Source organism: Zophobas morio, unplaced genomic scaffold (assembly GCF_036711695.1).
Source record: "Zophobas morio isolate AGI-343-1 ecotype UQ-CSIRO unplaced genomic scaffold, CSIRO_AGI_Zmor_V1 ptg000010l, whole genome shotgun sequence".
NCBI lineage: Eukaryota > Metazoa > Arthropoda > Insecta > Coleoptera > Tenebrionidae > Zophobas > Zophobas morio.
The window spans coordinates 6,080,513-6,092,252 of NW_026972115.1; the positions used below are offsets into that span (position 1 = coordinate 6,080,513).

Below are 11,740 nucleotides of genomic sequence, written 5' to 3' on the forward strand. Positions count from 1 at the left end.
TCTAATTTATGGCAAGGAACTCAGTTTTATAACAAGCCGCCAGGACCGGCCCTAGTAATCTATTGTTAAGGAAATTAACTTTTACGCAATGAGGTACTATCATAAAACCGAATTAAAACTGGGAAACTATAATATTTTTACTCCACTCAGGATCCTGAATTCAATACACATGATTACTAAAAATTCGTTGTAATATTATTGTTAATATATATTTTGCTTTGTTAATTAATAAAACTAATAGACATATTTATAATAATAATAAAAAATATATAAAATACAGCTTTTGTTTAACACGTATAAGTAGCTAAGTGTATCTACTACTTATCCCAGAAAGGAGGTGTTTTAAAAAAGCCCTACGCCCAGTAACTTCTCCCTTCATTGTTTACTCGAAAAAAGTGTTCGTATATGTTTTCATTTGCCGAGAGATCATTTTCAGAATATATTTATAATAAAAATATGCAAGTCTTGGTGATGAAAAATGTACTAAATTATTAAAGTACATAAAAAAATAGAAACAAATTTTATTTATTTAAAAAAATCTCTCGCAAAGGCAGGTTCCTCTTTCTTCTTGAATCAATTAAATATTTCGGGCAATAATGCGCCAAAGTAAAATCTGCCAAGTTTATCTGCCATCTTTTTACATATATTTTTTCGTCTTTATAAATTTTTTCTATATTTATTCCTTTGGGTGTCCATACAACAAAATAAACTTGTGAAATACCCGTAACAAGCATTTGTCCCTGGACTTGAAAGTAGTAATCATGATTTTTTTTTACTTTCAATTCTCTGTCTGTCAATGTACAAAATTTGATTATTTTTTTTCTAACCGCTTCTTCGGGAGACAAATTTTGCGATTTTGAAGTGCATTTAATTTCGACTAATGCACTCCTATTCTCTAGAACCCCGTCTGGACTAGCAGCCAAGTAAGGAAATTGTTTTGAAATAAACAAGCCACACCGTTCAGTTTTTATATTTTTATTTATTTCAAAACATTTGACAGCTTTTTCCCCACTTTGTTGTCCATAGTATGTATGGCTATTACCTCTAAATGTACTATACAACAGAGACTCCACAGTTTTAGCTATTGCTGTAGTCGGTCTAAGTTTGTAAATACGTCCAAAATTTGAAGCCGTAACCCTAATTTCTCTTTCTTTTGCCCAAATGTGCCTGTTGCCTAGTGTCTATTTCAGTTTGGTCTAAATTCAAAGATAATTTTCTTAAAAAAACCTCTTTGGCTGTCACAAATGTTTCTACATCCATGACAGGATTTTCTAAAAAATATTTAAACCATAATCGCAGTCGGGACCAGCATACGTAAATTTTTTTACGACATACTTTTTTACGAATACTTTGTCTAAGACGAGCTTGTTTTATAGACGAACAATATTTTTTTCTTATTAAACCAGGACCGTTTTAATCACAATATATTTAGTTATTCCCTCTAAAAAATTGATATCGTCACCTCAAAATTTTGCTGAATAAATCCTATCTAAATTGTATAAAATATGATGAGTCTCTTCTTGTGATTTATCATTCCATTCATGTTTTTTGGATTTGCATATACAGGATGACCCCAAAAATTAATGAATGCGCAAATTTATTTTATTGATTTAATCAGGAACTACAGAACCTAAAGCTTTGAAATCTTGCAAATGTTTTAAGGTTATAAAGAGCATAATAAATTTTTATTCAAAATATATTTGCTTATCCCCTCCAAAAAATTGATTACGTCAGCTCAAAAGTTTGTCGCATAATCCTATTTAAAATTTACAAAATATGATGAGTCTCTTCTTGTAATTTATCATTCCATTCATATTTTTTGGATTCGGATATACAGGGTGACTCAAAAAATTTAATGAATGCGCAAATTTATTTTATTGATTTAATCAGGAACTACAAAACCAAATGCTTTGAAATCTAATGTGAAAAAAAAACATAATAGGCATGCAGTCGTCACGTTTCCGATAGCGAGGGAAGTGCTGTCTAAACTCTTTAGACCAATTTTTTTGATTTTTCCGTTTTTCCATTTCTCAATTTTTCAATGTTTCAGTTTGGGATTTTTTCACTGTTTCGATTCTTTAATTTTCCTTCCATTTTTAGGTTTTTCAATATTTCAGCTTTGGAATTTTGCAATATTTCGTTTCTTCAATTTTTCAAATTTTTGATATTGTGTTTTCTCGGTTTTTAAATGTTTCGATATTCTAATTTTTCAGTTTTTAAAGTTTTAGGTTTTTAGATTTCTCACTATCTCGACTTTTCGATTTTTCAGTTCCATGATTTTTAAATTTTAGATTTTTTGTTTTCGATCATTCAATTTTCTGAGTTTTCAGGCTTAGATTTTTTTTGTTGTTCAATTCTTGGATGTTTAAAATTTTTGTTTTTTAAATTTTCCTATTTATCAACTTACTGGGATTTCAATGTTTTGATTTTTTGATTGTTCGATTTCTCGATTTTTTGAATTTTTAGTTTTTGATACGATTTTTTTTTCAAAAATTTTCAGTTTTTCAATTTATTAACTTTACGATATTTCAGTTTTACGATTTTTAATTTTTTTATTTTTCAGTTTTCAATTTTTGACGTTTCTAAATTTTTCGATTTTTCAATTTTTCGATTAACTGATTTTTTGATTTTCCCATTTCTCTATTGCTTGATTTTTCAATTCTTTCTTCAATTGTGATTTTTCAATTTTTCGATTTCTGGATTTTTCAATGTTTCAGTTTTGGATTTTTTCACTTTTCCGATTCTTCAATTTTCTTTCCATTTTTCAGTTTTTCAAGATTTCAGTTTTGAATTTTTTCACTTTTTCGATTTTTCAATTTTCCTTCCATTTTTCAGTTTTTCAGTATTTCAGTTTTGAGATTTTGCAATGTTTCGGTTCTTCAATTTTTCCATTTTTTGATGTTTCGATTTCTCGGTTTTTCAATTTTTCAATTTTTAAGTTTTAGATTTTCCGTTAATTTTTTTGTTTTGCTTGATGTTTTGATTTCTCGATTATTCGATTTTTTAAGTTCTCGGTTTAGATTTTTTGGTTTTCCAATTCTTCGATTTATAAATTGTTTAATTTTTAGATTGTTCAATTTCTCGATTTACCGATTTTTTTCATTTAAAATGTTTCAATTTTTCAATTATTAAGTTTCCGATTTTTCAATTTTTGGTGTAATTTGAAAACGGTATTAATAATACATTTAGGCGAATAAAGTAATAGACGGGCTTGATAAGCCTTGTTTGCTCTGCAGTGTCTAAATTGTGTTTGAATAATATAATAATTATCTCGAATATTAAAATTAATATGTCAAAAGAATACGAGAAATGATTATTCTGTGCTGAAGGTATGTTGTGGGCCGGTCATAAATTATCATTACTCTGCATTATCGGTTTAGGATACTTTTATGACCCACGTCTGGTAGTCGTCTATCCCAGCGCGTCAGGTAAATTAAAGAATTGCTGGTTGCGTTTAAGGCAACAAATGGCGCCCAATTCAAACTTGTCTCTCGTCTAGCGTTCCCCCTTAAAAGAAAATATATGTAAGTAAATACGATTGCAATAACTGTTTTCACGGTGATGATACACGAAACAAATCACAAATAATTACACCCTATCATCGTTTAAAAAAGTGTCAAATTGGACCTAATTGTCTGTCTACTAAGTACCAGAATCGGTGAAAAGCTTGACATTGCCTAGATTCAAAAGCTTTATGAAATATTTTTTAATTAAAAAGGTTTTCTACAATTACGAAGAATTTTTATGTCTGACTAAAATCTTTGTCATAAGAATTTTGTGTAAAGTTGTAATTAAGATAATACTTCATGTATAGGTATATTTTAATGACGTGTATAAGCAATTTAAGTGCAAAAATACGAAACTAAATTATTATTATTATTATAATCGTTACTAGGAAATTTCTATGGAATTAAGAGAAGTCAAAAAAATAATAATACTTCAAAAAAGATTTAAAAGGTTTTTCTATGATCCGGAGTTTGTTTTCACTTTCACAAGGTTCTACTAATGAAATACTGTACTAACAGGTCGTCATTACGTATTTATATCATTTGGAGGCCCAGGAGGGATAGCCTTTGTCCTTTGATACAGCTCTTGGGACAATATTCGAAACATGGAGAAAATCATAAAAACCCTGGATCTAATCTAGTTTCTTCCGAACTTGTTTCAAGCTCTGCCTTTTATAATGTTCGGAAAGTGCGTTAAAGTCGCCATCTGATAACCTTCTTGTCGGTGACGTGCCTCCCTATTTAAGTTGAACGGGTATTTTTCATAGATGTACCTAAAACACACCCATAGACTCGAGTGTCACCTAAAGTGTAACAACAGACGCCAGAATAAGATATCCCAAGCAAGTTAAAGTGACTGCATTAATTATTATTAAACATAAACTAGTGACTTTTCGAAAGGAGCTCCAGTCTTCTTCGGTGTTCGAACGTCGCAGAAGCAAAGGATAGGGTTCACCACTTTTGACATCTTGAAGAAACATTTCGTATGATTGGTTCTTCAGAAAAACCGCTACATTAGGAGGGATTTGTGCTTTAACGTAACCATTTTGTTCTTGTAGGTTTGGTACAGTCCATTTGGAGTTCACATCGTCAGGGTTAATTAAAATAGTAAAATTTGTGCTTTCGGTTGTAGCACCATCTGGTGTCGGTACGTGTAACTCATAGTTTGTTTCTGACCATACTTTTATAATAGGGTTCCCCGACAAATTAAACTCTGGAGGCTTCGTTTCCACTTCAATAGTTACTTGTTCGCTTTGACAGTTTACACTCGACACGACTAACTTCACTTTGTCTTCTCTGCCAACTGAAATCTGAAAAATCGTTGAACATTTTACAAAAACTGATTGAATTGACTTACGTTAAATTCGCCGTTGGAATCTTGTAGAATTTCGTTTTGGACCTGAATTGAGAGGTTGTTTAGGCGGTGCCACCTGAATGATATTTTTGGAGATGGTACTACAGTGAAATTTTGCAGAATGTCTTTTACTAAAACATAATAAATATTTATAAGAATAAATGGTTGTGTAGCTAACCCAGGGGCACAGAGGAGAGTTCAACAGACTTGGGGGCTCCCGATTTTTCGACATTTCGATTTTTGGCTCGAACCTCAATATTAGTTACGTTAGCTTCTAGTAGTATGTTTGTAGAAACGAAAGTGTCACGGTTGTCATTATCTAGTGGTATTTTTGAGTTCCCTTGAGAGATAATGTATCTTGACACTTGACCGGTTGGTGGGTCCGGTGGTAACCATCGTAACCGGACGGTACTACTACTCCGACAGTCAATTGTCAAGTTTCGAACTTCCTTGGGTGCTACAAAATTATGTTATACTTTTGTAGATTTTAACTTTGAGTTGCATACTGTCTGGAGCAGTTTGAAGTTCGTATATTTTTGACTGATCATTTATTCTTGCCGCTGTTACTGTTATATTGTAATTTGTAAACGCTTGTAACGCTATATCCCTTTCAATATTTTTTTTGTAAACTTCCATGTGGTACGTAAAACTCTTACCATCATTGTTCTCGCACCAAGCGCTGACGCACTCATACATAAAAGTGTAAGTTATGGGTCCACTAAATTTTGAGCAGTCCTTGAACGAAATCACTGTTTTATTCTGGTCGTAGGTAATATTATCAGGCATTTCATTGTCGTCAATGGTCGTGGCTGCAAGTGTGGTAACACTGACTTCGTCATAAAACTGTCGTGCCTTACTTTCAAAAGTGTAGGCCAATATTGTGCAGTTTGTTGAAGGTTTTAAGTGTTCTTTGACAGAATCGGAAAGCACACTTGTTTCAGTATGCTGGCAGAACGATTGTGTACACTGAAATGTGACCATTTTTTTAAAATGTAAATTCAGGGCAAGTGTGTGTTAAAGCATACCGATAACTGATATCGGAATATTTCGTTTTTCTGTGGAAACCATCTTAATCTAAAGCTGTTGTTTGTTACTTGGGAGAAGTGTAATTCTGAAAGTAATCACATTCAAAATGAAAAAAAGTTACAAGTGGACACCTTACTTCTGGGTGTGATCAGCTCAGGTATTCTTTGATCTGAGTAGTAGCGATATGAGCTAATTAATAGTATTCGTATTTTATACCGGGAATTTATTGTATCAACACTTCGGATCACAAACGATTTGGAAAGTAGGTCTTTGGAGCTATTATATATTTTAAAATTTTTAAAATCGACTTCGTTTTCCTGAAAAGTATTAAAAATTACAAGAACCAACACCTTTAATGTCAATTTTTACTTGTTTGTACTGGATTATGCATTTTCGTTGCTTCGGCTGGAGGGGAGCGTACGTAAAGCTCTTGACACGTATGGTTATGGAGTTATCAGAAATGTGTTCCAGTACTGGGGCTTCCAGCACGACTGGGTTTTTAGGTTCTCTTCTTATACTGTAATCAATGGAACCGGCGCTGCCTAAAATACCCCACAATGACTCGAAAACAAAATTAAGTTATCTACCTGTGAAAAATTTAATTTCATCTATAGCCCAATACCGCCGATTATTAGAAGAAGAACTGTCGAATTTTCGGCCAATAGTAACATTTGTTTGTTCATCGGAACAAAATGTGAGTTCATGTTTCGTCCACCGAGAGTGATTTTGAAAAATTGTAGAAATGCTTCCCCCACCGGATGCTACCGTAACATTTAAAATACTTCCACTTCCAAGATACACAAACATGCTCAAAATTAATTTTCCGTGGTAATTTGTCTTGATCACGCACGAATGGCTATTTTGCTTGTCAGCTTCTATAACTGTCTCTACAAAAAAGTGTCCGTTTTAAATTAAACTCGTCAAATTCACTTGCTTTTTTGCAGTTTCCAGAAAGATTTTGATTTTGTTGATTTTGTTGAAAGGTGTGGTTTGTCATGACTAGCCACAGGTAGATATTTGACCCTACTTTTGCCATCTCGTATTCGAAATTCACCATCCAACCTCTGTAGCGTATAGTCGTTCCAGTTTTTGCATTCAATTAGTAGATCGTCGGATAACTTATCGGGGTGGCTACTTATCACGACGATGTCATCCAACGTAAAATCACCCTGACTGCATACAAAGAGAAGGTACATCGCGTTTAATTCCAAGCCACTTACGTCCAGCTCATTTTCGAAAATTGGCAAATCTTAAAAAAAATGTGTTCATTCATGAAATTTAAAATCTTTGGCGCGCAATTCTCGGTAGTCACGTTTAAACAAACATGCTGTACCTTTCCATAGTTCGTCGTTTATGTTTGACAGATAGTCCTGTTTCTCTTCCCATCCGTTTTCTCCGGCACATAACACAAAGCCGCTTTTTGTGTCCCGATCTTGAGTGAGGTCGCACGTTGCTAGATTTTGTGGGTTTTTGTGGCAACTCAGCTCGCCAACGCTAGTATCGGAACCTTTGCAACGACTTGCATTAATTTTGTCATCGGCAGCCACCGAACTAAACACGTTTTCATTTCCGTGAATCGCAAATGTGGCAATAAAAATATAACACAGGCACAAACGCACAGACATGCTGACTAACTTGAGGAAGTTTAAGTAAACCTCTACATTTTATCAGTATGATTTGCGAGTGTGCAAATATTTGCAATCGTGGAAATACGTATGTCTTGACGGTTTGGCCAACGTAATTTTTCGAAAAAAATCTAATTGACTAAATAGAAGTAGTCATTTTCGTCAAGAACAATAGGCCAGTGCCGAAGCCTTTGAAAATGGTAAAAAGTGAAAAAAAATTAGAACAGGATGATACCCATTGGAAACGGAAGAAAATATAACAAAAACAGAAGGAAAATTAATTTACGGGCGATCTGAGGTCGGGAAGTGGAAGAGGGGGAGCTTTTAAGGGTAGAAAACGGTTTATCACGATTTCCAGCAAAACTTCAAGTCCTATCGCAAAAAGTTAAATAGCAAAGTTATAGATAATAAAAAGATCTACAACTTTTGTATTTACACTTTCTTTACATAACCTCAAAATTTATGCGAAAAATGCAAATAACCGAGTTTTTGGTTTTTTATTTTTATCTCCCACAAAAAAATTTTTTTTTCCGCGAAATTTGGTGAAAACTTACCTATTTATGTCCCAAACTCACTGTAATTTTTTTTATTCAAAATATTTATTTTTTCGCCTTATTTTGATTTAATATCGAAAAGCTACCCTAATTTTCAATCGAAAATTCTCACGTCAAAATATTTGGTTTTTTAAAAAAATCGGTGTGCTTTCTGTTCGCTGAAATCTCTACTTTCTGATGGTGTAAAAAAATTATACATTACTACGGCAAATTTTCACAAGAAATGCAAAAAAACGAAGAAACTCGAATTCAAAAAGTTGTTTCTTAATTATTATGTAAAATTTGCAGCTGTTTATTAAAATTTACACGTTAATTACTCGAAAAACGTAAGATTCCATGTTACATTGATAAATTAAAAAGTTGCAAATCGATATATACTACTATAATTAACAACCAAATAAGTTAATAAACTTAATACTTTATAAGACATCTACAATATTTTGTTAAAGTTGTAGGATAATTTTTAAATAATATGCATAGGTGCCTATTTATTGCTATTTTAAGATAACTTATATACTTGAATGGCCTACGGAAAATTTTAGCCAATCAGAAGAATGAACAACATTGTTTATAAAAATACACGTGCAGGCTGAGTTAGTTGAAGAGAATCGTGACAAATTGACTTATTTAAAAGAAACTTTTGGAATCTACAGTCACAAGGATTTTCCTGTAAACAAGCAGAAGAAGATGCTGATGCTGACATAATTAAGATCGTCATAGAAAGTGCCATAGATACTAATAAAACTGTCATAATTGTGGGTCAAGATATTGATTTTTTGGTCCTTTTGAATCAATTGAAGAAAAACATCATAAATTCATTGTCTTCTAATAAGTATATAAAATTCTAGTGTCACAGTGTGTGTAAATTTTTATGTATAATTTATAATTTAATTTAATTATAATTTATTTATTTATTTTAATTTAATTTTTTATTTATCTACTAAAATATTCACTAGAAATAATTTATATGGCAAAACAACGTTTCCTGGGTCTGCTAGTTAGACGATAAAAATTTGTCAAATTTGGCCAATATTTTTTATAAAAAACATGCAAACAAAGAAGATATCGCAAAAAATGGATTACAATTAATCAAATATATTTATAAATGTATAAATGACAATATAACCTTGAATCAATTAAGATTTCGAAAATCAATTGGCAAGAATTAAATCATCTTTCATATTGACAAATCTCCCACCAACAGAAGGCGTTTGTTTCATGGATTTTCAATTTTTTGGTTTATCAGTGTAACATGGAATCTTACGTTTTTCGAGTAATTAAAGTGTAAATTTTAATAAATATCTCAAAATTTTACATGATTAAAAAAAATTTTCGAATTCGAGTTGTTTCGTTTTTTTGGATTTCCTGTGAAAATTTGCCATAGTAATGTATACTTTTCTTTACACCATCAGAAACTAGATATTTCAACGAACAAAAGCACACGGATTTTTTCAAAAAGCAAACATTTTGACGTGAGAATTTTCGATTGAAAATTAGGGTAGCTTTTCGATATTAAATCAAAATAAGGCGAAAAAATAAATATTTTGAATAAAATTACAGTGAGTTTGGGACATAAATAGGTAAGTTTTCACCAAATTTCGCGAAAAAAAAAATTTTTTTGTGGGAGATAAAAATAAAAAACCAAAAACTCGGTTATTTGCATTTTTCGCATAAATTTTGAGGTTATGTAAAGAAAGTGTAAATACAAAAGTTGTAAATCTTTTTATTATCTATAACTTTGCTATTTAACTTTTTGCGATAGGACTTGTAGTTTTGCCGGAAATCGTGATAAACCGTTTTCTACCCTTAAAAGCTCCCCCTCTTCCACTTCCCGACCTCAGATCGCCCGTAAATTATCTTTCCTTTTATTTTTGTTATATTTTCTTTCTTTTGCAATGGGTATCATCCTGTTCTAATTTTTTTTGTGCTCAAAAATTATCGGCACTGGCCTAAAATGGTCTGAACTTAGTTAAATGCGCACAAAGGTAAACAAACGCATAAGAATGTGAATCATGTTGTGTAAATGTTTGACGGTAGATTACTGATTAAAGTAAATAGAACGTGGGTTTTTCCAAATTTATTTACTGATTTATGGAATTACGAAATTTATTTTTTTATACACGCAATGTGTTGATAAACAAAATTTATTTGTACTGTGGTGCAGATTACGTCGTCTTGAATCAGAAGCTTCTAAATTGGTGCATATTCTCAAAAAACTTGATTCTAATTGCAACAATTTAAAATAAATGTTAAAAGGAGGCCTATTTTCAGAATTTTGGAAAATAAAATATACTTACAAATTGTCTTTGTTTATATAAAATAGTAGACTACATTACGGAAGAGTTATAAAATTATTAATACTGAAATTGTTTTCGTTCATTCCTCAGTTTATTATTAACAGAACTTAACTTAAAATGACTGAAACTCCTCCGACACGAACAACTTCAGTCCTTGCAGTTGATCGTATTTTTTCCTAGCCAAAGGTATCGAGGCAGAATATAACGCTTCAAGGTTAGATTTCCAGATATAAGATACACAAAGTGGACAAGGAAGTTCCACAGTTTTGTCTATAGCATAATCCTGAACTTGTGGTTTAGGTATAAATACATTATTGAGATTATTCGGCTTTTAGATTTCTCGATTTTTCTACTTTAGACGTTTCAATTTTTCAGTACTTCAAGTTTGGGCATTTTCAATTTTTCCATTCTTCAAATTTTCGGTTTGTCCATTTTTTATTTTTCGATTTTTCAATTTTCCGATGTTTCAATGATACAATTTCTCAATTTTTATCCTCTTCAATTTTACGATTTCTAAATATTTCGATTTTTCAATTTTTGAATTTTTCAAATTTTGACGTTTCTAAATTTTCAGTCTTCCGATTTCTGACGTAATCTTTTTTTTTTATTTTCCCATTTCTTCCCAAAGTTTCCATTTTTCACTTCTTCAATTCTTCAATTTTTCGATTTTTCAGGATTTTGATTTTTCAATTTTTCGATTTTATAAGCGTACGATTTTTCGACTTCTGGATTTCCCGATTTTCAGTTTTTCGTTTTTAAACTTTCGATTTTTCAATTTTCGGCTGCCTTATATTTCGATTTCTCAATTTTTCAACTTTTAATCTTTCAATTTTTAAAATTTTAGATTTTTGATGTCTCGGGTTTTCGGTTCTTCTATATTTCAATTTTTCAGTTTTCGGGATTTTTAAAATTTTCGATTCTCCATCTTTTTTTTTAACTTTTCTATTTTCCAATGATCCGATTTTTCAATTTCTCGATTTTTAAATTTTCGATTTTCCAATTTTTATTTTTTCGATTTTTTCAAATTTCGATTATTTATTATTGTCAAAAGTAAAAGTAAAAAATAACTACCAAAATTGTGACTAAAAATATGCAAATTTAATAGAAAATAGAGCACAATGCTGCTAAAACATAAAAATAACTGCAAGGTTCTCTGCTGTGTCAAACTCAACCAATGATTGAAACGGATCCTTTGTAAATAGGGTTGCCTAGTTTCACGTTATGTATTTTGTTTATTCAATATTTTTTTAAAAAGCAAATATTTTGATAAATGTAAATTTTAAACAAAAATGGCCGGTTCTTCCCCATAGAGCTCAATGTTGTCTTTACACTAGACAATCACTTATTTTAAAAAAGAAAAAAGGCTTTTGATCGGACA

The 11,740-nt window shown here is 31.3% G+C and overlaps 1 protein-coding gene across 2 annotated transcripts; it reads right to left on the reverse strand.

Moving 5' to 3' along the window:
- Positions 1-1,851: 1,851 nt before the first annotated feature.
- Positions 1,852-7,758, reverse strand: LOC135126267 (uncharacterized). Of its 2 annotated transcripts, XR_010280024.1 has the most exons (12): positions 7,220-7,758; positions 6,821-7,135; positions 6,474-6,773; positions 6,256-6,428; positions 6,023-6,203; positions 5,886-5,971; positions 5,367-5,826; positions 5,039-5,317; positions 4,864-4,991; positions 4,329-4,816; positions 4,024-4,279; positions 1,852-3,507 (listed from the first exon to the last, which is right to left on the reverse strand). XR_010280024.1 is itself a non-coding variant. In XM_064052185.1 (11 exons), the coding sequence occupies exons 1-11, from the start codon at positions 7,509-7,511 to the stop codon at positions 4,165-4,167; spliced, it is 2,817 nt and encodes a 938-aa protein (XP_063908255.1). In that variant the 5' UTR covers positions 7,512-7,758; the 3' UTR covers positions 3,946-4,164. The 2 variants fall into 2 exon arrangements, 1 of the variants encoding a protein (XP_063908255.1); XM_064052185.1 differs by lacking the exon at positions 1,852-3,507 and having other exon boundaries at positions 3,946-4,279.
- Between the last annotated feature and the right edge of the window lie 3,982 nt (positions 7,759-11,740).

Coding starts and splice junctions, on each gene's coding strand:
- LOC135126267 (XM_064052185.1), bottom strand. CDS start 7,511: ATGTCTGTGCGTTTGTGCCTGTGTTATATTTTTATTGCCACATTTGCG. Junction 6,774..6,820: donor TTTCTGGAAACTGCAAAAAA/GCAAGTGAATTT, acceptor ACTTTTTTGTAG/AGACAGTTATAGAAGCTGAC. Junction 4,817..4,863: donor ATTCCAACGGCGAATTTAAC/GTAAGTCAATTC, acceptor ACGATTTTTCAG/ATTTCAGTTGGCAGAGAAGA.